Source organism: Martes martes, assembly GCF_963455335.1.
Source record: "Martes martes genome assembly, chromosome: 7".
Lineage (NCBI taxonomy): Eukaryota > Metazoa > Chordata > Mammalia > Carnivora > Mustelidae > Martes > Martes martes.
Window position 1 is genome coordinate 51,029,891 of NC_137894.1, and position 8,597 is coordinate 51,038,487.

At 37.8% G+C, this 8,597-nt stretch overlaps 1 protein-coding gene across 1 annotated transcript; it reads right to left on the reverse strand.

Annotated features, from left to right (window-relative positions):
• Positions 1–3,100: 3,100 nt before the first annotated feature.
• On the reverse strand, positions 3,101–4,069 carry LOC308346782 (olfactory receptor 11H6-like; the record flags this gene model as incomplete). The annotated part of the gene is made up of 1 exon (XM_080809824.1): positions 3,101–4,069. The coding sequence occupies one exon, from the start codon at positions 4,067–4,069 to the stop codon at positions 3,101–3,103; it is 969 nt and encodes a 322-aa protein (XP_080665950.1).
• Between the last annotated feature and the right edge of the window lie 4,528 nt (positions 4,070–8,597).

Genomic DNA, 8,597 nt, shown 5'->3' on the forward strand with positions numbered 1-8,597 from the left:
TTAGTCCTCAGACTTCTCTAACTCTACCTGCACTATCCAACACAATACCCATGATTCACATGTGGCTACTGATCACTTGAAATGTGACAAGTTGTTGCAGCCACCCTGGAAAACAGTATGGAGTTTCCTCAAATAGTTAAAAATAGAACTACCCTACAATCCAGCATTGCACTACTAGGTATTTACCCAAAGGATACAAAAATACAGATTCAAAGGGGCACATGCACCCCAATGTTCACAGGTTTTCCTCATTTTAATCCTGATTTGGTAGCAGAAGAATATCCTGAGTCCTCTATGTCGTGAAAGTAGTGCTCTCACACATCATGAACTATGTCCTAGGATGGGTCTTTCCTGAAGAATTATATCTTCAACTTCATTGTCCTAATGTGTTCCAGACCAACAGTCAGAAGTTCCTTCAGAAGCTAGATGAAATTTCCTTCTCAGACGTTGCTTTTTAGATGAGAGTGGGGGAGTGAGTGTGAGGGTCAGTCAGTCATAGAGCAATTTTCAATTATAATCCAATCTACATAGCCATTCAAAATCCAGAATTTATGTTTTTATATATAAACACACTGAAGAAAGGTCTAGAAGTATACCCACCAAACTGAAGACACTGCTAAAGAGACAGACGTGTGGAAGTATGGAGATATGAGGATTTTCATTATTTTGTACTATTTGGTCTTTTACAATGAAAATTTATTCATTATAAAATGAATTACTTGTGTAATTAAAAAGAATATAGAGAAAGGAGACTATTATTCATCTCAATGTAGCTAAGCAAGCCCTGGTTATTGAAAATTCTGTGTATATAACAATTAGACTAAAATAAAAAAATATTTTAAATATTTTATTTTAAAATATGAATATCTTTTTTAGACACAATGAAGACCTAGATATAGAAATCTCATTTATTTGGTTAATTATGGTCCATGTACCCCCAACGCAAAAAAAAAAATTCTGACTCAAAGTAAAAGAATAAGTGAAGAATCTTCCTTATCCACTCTTCACCAGTTCTAAGAAAGGTGAGTGGGCAGCATTAAATTTCACTGCAGCTGGAGTCTTTTCTAGAGAGTGGATGATTTTTTTCCCCTTTAGTTGAACTTCTGTTTCTCAGAGTCGCAGATAATGCAGCAATAAGAGATTATGAGAATCAGTGTATGTTCTACCAGCATTCATCATGAGATAGATAAGCCCTCAACTACCCATAGAGAAGTTTACTTCCCTTTTCTCATCCTGCATCTACTTCACTGCTATTACATATGGATCATTCAGTTAAGTCCTACCTTGTGTAACTTCTAGAGGGAACAAGGCCCAGGGATATCATGGGGAGTCGAAATAAATGGGTTGTTAGAGTTGGCATTTTCTTCTGTTTTGGCTGCCTAGTATCTCAATCGTTTTTTATGGCTGGGAGAATCACAATATTACCAGACTTGGAGCTTATCTTTGCATAATTGGATTTTTTTTATTGCTTTGTTATTAGCTCTCCCAGCCTGTCCTATAGCTACAGCACATGATGTATTCTTGGTTCCACCAAGCAGATACAGCTACACCAGATTTTGATTTAGGGGCTAGGGATGCAAGGAGTAGAAATGGGATTGGGAGCAGCAGTGTTGAAATATTGACATTAAAGATAGCAATGAAGCACATATGCAGTTACTGCAGGAAAGACAAGCTCCTAGCACAGGATTGGCAGTCATTGAAAGTGTGACATCTGCTGGCCCATGGCAGCAGGATGACTCTTGCGATGGTGATTTTTCATCCAACCAGTTCTGCAGAATAATTTGTACATTGGTCTTTGAAGCTGAGCCTCAACTCTAGTTTTTCAGCTTTGATTGATTCTGTGAAATTCCCGATATCCCATCAACAATTTTTTTCCACTGACATGCTTAATCAGCCAGAGTCAACTTCTATTGTATACAAGTAAGAACCCTGTTATAATTACATAAGAATAGTACCTACTACCTCTGGTAGGTGCAGTACCAATAATTTGCCAAGGACAAGGAGAAACTAACTCTTTGGTATTGTAGGTTGTCATGAATTTTCCTCCAGTGGTCTAGGAAGCTTTGTCATTTAGCATATTCTATTACAGAAAATATCCCAAAGCCAAAATAACTTGGAGGAAGACTTTAAGATATCTATTTTTACATGGAAAACTAAATCAGTTCTGGTCTGGGTTGGACATTGTCAGTCAAATTGTTAGCTTTTTTCCCAACATATAGAAGACAGCTTCAAAAATCACCCCTTTCCCAAAAAAGGAAATTTTATGCTAATATGAAATATTCATATCTAAAATATGAATATTTTCCAGTAGAGGCAGATGATCAGGCCAAGTCAAAAATTTTGTATTAAGTGCTGGTTGCCTGTAAGTATCTTATACTTTGACAGTCTGTTCCCTGGTTTGATGCCTATTTTCTGTAACAGTAAATGTTCCTCTACTCAGAGCTTAGAAGGTGCTGAAACCCAGGTCTGGGTAAAGAATACTTAATGATTTGGCATATGTGAATGTGTGCATGCCTTTCTATGTATCCTCTTCAAAACTGGACTAAGAATTTCCTGTAAGAAGCAACTATATCATTTCCCATTTTCATTTGCTGCACACCCTGGACACTTTACCAATGCTTGGTAATAAAACACAAATGAAAAAACACTACTGTTTCAGTGACAGATACTGGGTCCTTGATGTTATAAATGAAGCAACAAAATTTTTGTTAGTGCAATGAGTAGATGCTATGTTTCATTATAGAATAATTGGAAAGGAAAAAATAGTGATAACTTTGAAACAAAAAATAGTAGTAGAGTAAAAGCCAAGATACAAGTCTTAGCTTCATACATATCAACTTGATTACATTTGCTCTCAGACTTCAAAAAATGACCAAAATAGAGAAATGACACATTGATGAATGAAAACTGTACAGAACTTTCCACAAGAGACCTTTAAGACTGTGGGTATTTGCTTTTGAGACAAGATGAGGTTTCTTTATGTGTAACAAATCTCACTTTCATAAGAGTAAGGAATCAAACACTCAGATATGCCCAGAAGATATTTTCCCCCCAGTGAGAGAAATTTGGTATTCTTGAGAGAATGATAAGAAAATTTATATCATTTCTCTGTATTTTTAGAAATTTCTTTTGATGGTGCTCCTAGGACTTTCTTGAGTGCATCTTTCATATCTTTGTTCCGAAGGCTGTAAATCAGAGGATTAAAGAATGGGGTTGCCATGCAGTAAAACAAGGTCACAAATTTCTGTGTCCCAGGGTGGCTCCTGGAGCCTGGACTCACATACATCACCATGACTGAGCCATAGAACAGGGAAACCACCAAGAAATGTGAGGCACATGTAGAAAAAGCTTTGTTCCTACCTGAGCCAGCTGGGACCCGAAGGACAGCACGCAAAACTAAGGTATAGGACCCTAGGATGTAGAGGAAGGTGATGAATATAATAAGAGAGCTTACAGTAGCACAAGTTAGAGTGGTTTTGGGAACTGGAGTGCAGGACAGAGCCAGTAATGGTCCCAGATCACAGAAAAAATGGTCAATGATGTTAGGGCCACAGAAGGGCACCCGGGACATAAGAATAGCAGGTATCAGTATGGACAGAAATCCACCTACCCAGCAAGAAACCACTAATCGGGCACATAGATGGTAAGTCATGATGGTGGGGTAATGTAGAGGTCGACAGATAGCAAGGAACCGATCAAAGGACATTGCAGACAGAAAATAGCCCTCAGCGGCACACATGGAGAAGAAGAAGTAGAACTGGAGCAGGCAGCCAGCATAGGAGATGCTCTTGGTCTGGGAGATGATGTTGGCCAACATTTTGGGCACATCAGAACTGACATAGCAGATCTCCAGGAAAGAGAAGTTGGCCAGGAGGATGTACATGGGTGTGTGGAGTTTCCGGCTTGACCACACGGCACAGATGATGGATGTGTTCCCCATGAGAGTCAGAAGGTAGATGAAGGAGAAGATGACAAAGAGGAGGATCTGGATCTCCCTGCGGCATGGGAAGCCCAGGAGAATGAACTCAGTCACAGACCCAGAGATATTGTTGACTTCTGAGATACTCATTCTCCTAATCTATGAAGGGAATGAGCAATAAGGATCATTATATTAGTCATTTTCTTTCTCTTTAAAAGTTATTTTTATTTCTTCTGACTCCTATATACTCCTTTAATGCACTTTTGTGAAAAGGCTCTATGTGGTTCTGAATTCATTAATTCCCTTCTCAGGATCTGGCTTAGCCCAGCGAGATCAGGGTTCTGGGAGAACCTGGTATGCTCCCACAGCCACCACCCCCACCTCAGTCTTCATTTTCACAGTATAAATTTTACTGGCATCATTTAACATTGAGTCCAAACTACTTTTCTCCATTTGCATTTAAATTAATTCTTTTTTGGTATATAGTTTCATAATATACACACTCATATTTATATATCTGGTTTCTTCTTGCTGAAAAGAAAATTTTGTATAGTATTTTGGAAAATTTTAAGAAAAATCAAAGTTTAAATATAACCTGAAATTGAACTAGGTCAGTAGAAAAAGAGCATCTTACTATGTTCTCAGTAACATAATATTGTCAGAAGATCTGTCCTGAATAACTCTGTTGATTGAAACAGGGTGCTGAAGACACTCCCCCAAACTCCATGCTAGCAAGTACCTATTTGCCTTTTTTTAAAAAAGTTTTTATTTTAATTCCAGTTAGTTAACGTACCTATTTGCTTTTTATACCCGTTTTAACTTCTACCTGATGAGCAACAGCTAATATGATACCAAAAGGACCCAAGTTAGCTTCACTCCTTTATTAGGAGATCCTGGTTCTCAAATAGAAAAAGAGCCAGAGGCGGATGGAGGAACACCAGTTTCTCAGCTCTGATGTCTCATCATCTTGTTACTACATGGTGATGAATTGTCTTATTAAAAAGATAATAAAAAGGAACAAAAGCATATATTTAATTCTAAAACTATGAGAGAAATACACTCATGTAGAATGTTAGTGTCAGAAGGGATCTCAGAGATTATCAAGTTAATTTCCTCACATCACAGAAACTGAAACCAGAGAAGATAGACTAATCCAAGGTCATGCGGACTTCTGGTGGAAGAAACACATCTAAAACTTAAGTGTTTGGATATTAGTTCAGACCTTTTCCTATAAACTTTGTTACTGTGGACCCCATTTTTCTCAGATGGCTGCAGAAATATATTGTGCATGTATTATAGCTTTCCCTCCTTTGAACTAGATTCCTATTATTATAAAAAATAAAGAAGGACTTTAGTAAGGCTACTAGCCAAAGCTGGAAATCACTATCTTAAATCCTCCATTCCTCTTTGACCTGCACTATGTCCTAATTCTTGGTACCATTTATGATATGAACCCACTTTTGGACACTTTTAAAAACACATTTGATTTGTAAAATTGTAAGTGTAACAGCAACCACTGTCCTGCATTAAATACTTATTGTGAGTCACTTAATGTTCATTATCTCATTAAATTCTACTCTCTCCAGTTCTAGAGCCTTAAAACAAACAAGTACTTTCACATTTCTTTTTTTTTTCTTTCTTCAATTGAAAATTTTATTTGTATATTGGAAAAAAGGTTTTTGATACTTTTATTGATACATTTATCAGTGAACTATTTCATTGAAGTTGTAGTTTTGCCTATTTCCATTGTTACAGGAAAAAGATAATGTTCTTAACTCTCTGTTGCTGAAATAAATGCATTTAGCGTCTCCCATTTTCCCCCAAACCCCAATCTAGATTCCTTCCTGTGGCTAATGATGCTCACTTAATGACTCAACCAGCTGGTTTAATTGCATAGCAGAGTTAGCATTAAAAAAGAGCTGGTGGCTTTACCTATTGAAAATCATAGTAATCATGCTGATCAGAGTGCGGATGAGGTGAAGGCAGTGAGTTTAAACCTGAACAAGGCAAGTAGTTTTAATGTAAAGCAAAACAAGAAAAATTTCACTGTATCCTAATTAGTCACAGAAAGCAACCTCAGACCTGGCAAGTGTACTTTCACATTTCTAAATGTAGCATTGAATTTCATTGTCCTCTGAGTATGTTGATTCTAAAACCTAAACTTTTTTTCTACATGGCTGTCTTCTACGTATATATTAGCTGTGTTTCCTTATTGTTTTTGATACAATTTGTTTTGCATGCAACATACAACTTGCTTATACCAAATTTACACTTGTGTATGTAGAAGATTAACCTCAGGAAGTGTGCGTTAAGAACTGAGGCTGTATACTATAGAGGCCGTATACCATAGGCCATATACCATAGATTATATATTTCTCATCGTCTCTCTATATAGTTTATATCAGGTATGTCAGCTAAGATGATGAGGCAGGTATCTTCCAGGACAGAATTTTCTACTAAATACCAAAAGGAGACCAAATATGTTAAGATTTATGTGAGTCTTCAGAGAGCAAACATGGCATACAAACGGACTGGTGAACTGAAATGGGAAAAACCATAAACCATAATTCCAAGATTGTGGGCTCACTGAAAGAGGCTGTGGGCTGGGAATTCAGTGATTGTAAGGGATGGTATGGTGCTTTAATGCAGAACTAGACAACCTAAATTTTCTATATTTGAAATTTAACTGAAGTATATAGTATGTGCCCCACATCCTTTAGTGTGACTGTAATTTTACTTATCAGTGAAACTGACAACGGGGGGTAATACTACATGTAAACAGGGCAAAGAAACATCATAAGAACAAGAGTGGGAGGAAGGTGTGTTTTCAGGTGGTTTTATTTGAATGAGAAATATTCCTTTCATCTTGGTTAGAATCAGTGTAAACTCACCTCACAATGAAGGAAAGAATAAGGAGCCCTTGAAAAGAAGACTTGGATGTATTGAGGGTGGTTGTTAAATGAGTAGTTGTTAATCAAAGTTTGAAGGAAGAGGAAAGAAAATGTCCAGAAAAAGAAAGGTTTTCTTTACAATTCTTTTTTTTTTTTTTTTTTTTAAAGATTTTATTTATTTATTTGACAGATAGAGAGATCACAAGTAGGCAGAGAGGCAGGCAGAGAGAGAAGGGGAAGCAGGCTCCCCGCTGAGCAGAGAGCCCGATGCGGGGCTCGATCCCAGGACCCTGAGATCATGACCTGAGCCGAAGGCAGCGGCTTAATCCACTGAGCCACCCAGGCGCCCCTCTTTACAATTCTTATCTGTAATAAAACTCAATATTGTGAGTGCCTTCCTTTTTTTCTCAGTTCAGGAGCAGACTTCATCTTTGAGAATCCCTCTATTCCTGCCTCATTGTTCTAAGTCCCTCTCTCCCTGCCTTGGCTCATTGTAGCATCTATCTTTGACTACCTGTTGGTTTTTCCTTTCATTGCAAATATAAGTGTTCTTAAAGCTTACTTATGCTTAATGAAAATAAATATCCACTACTTACAAATACTTTATCTCCTCTGAAGTGATATGAAGCCCACTGCCTTCTGTCATCTTTTTCTCTGGATGATAGTGTGAAACAGAAGTGGTAACTCAGATTTTCCTGATGAGATTTTTAAACACACATAATCTGAATAGACATTTGTGATGCCCTGCAGGGAAGAATGAAGGCTTTGTTAAAAAAATCATGTATTATTTTATATACTTTCTCTAAAATATAAAATATATTTATAGATAAATATAAAAAAAATTCACAGCCCTTTTTTTCTGTAGCAATATTACAGTTTTTTTTTTTCTGTAGCAATTTTCTCTGTAGCAGTTGAGGGGTTCACACTTTACCCTCTTAGAGAGCTGAGGTGTGCAGGATTTTGGATTCCTGGTGCCACGCTATCACAGTTTGAGACTCACAAAGGATTGTCTTCAGCTGTTATACAAAAGGGAGTAGATATCAGGAAACTCTCCTTTCATTTTATTATGCATCTCTTTCTGGCCACATACTGTCCCTGGAGGCCTCCCCTCAGGAGGAGCAGGGACAATCACAGTGCATCAATCCCCAAGTGTGTTCTACTTCCAGTGATGAGCTCAAAGGGGGAAGGGCCTCCCTAAATCTGTTAGTGAGACTGTCACCTAATAATGGCCTTCTGGTTTGCTGCTCACCTGACACCTCCAGACTGCTTCTGGGTTTTAAAAACCAGGCTTGTAGTGGACGTAACCAGTAGTCCCAAAGCTCCTGGAATCCCCTTTCCCTCATTTGTACTTCTTCAAATGACATTTAAGTTCACTTTAACAAATCTCCCAATCCCAAGTATCTCCCCAGTCATCCACTAGAAGAAGCTTCCCTGCCCATCGTTACCACTGAGTGTGGTGCTGTTAAAATTGATCTCTACTCCCCCTGCAACCTCATGGCCATAGGAACTGATGCCCACTGGAACCATCCAGTGGCTTTCAGGTTTTGAGAGTAGGAAAATCTGGAGCTTCACTTAACATTCAGAGCTTCCTCTTATGGCCTCAACACCAGGGATTCTACGTCTCTTTAGGTTTTAAAATTATCTTCCTCCTGTTACAGTGGATATAAACACTCTATCTAGCTTTAGATCATACCTAGATGATAGTTTTTAGTACCTGCTATGTGCTGATTGCCATGTCAACAGATTTCACATGCATTATCTAACATAAGTACTCATAAAAATATTTT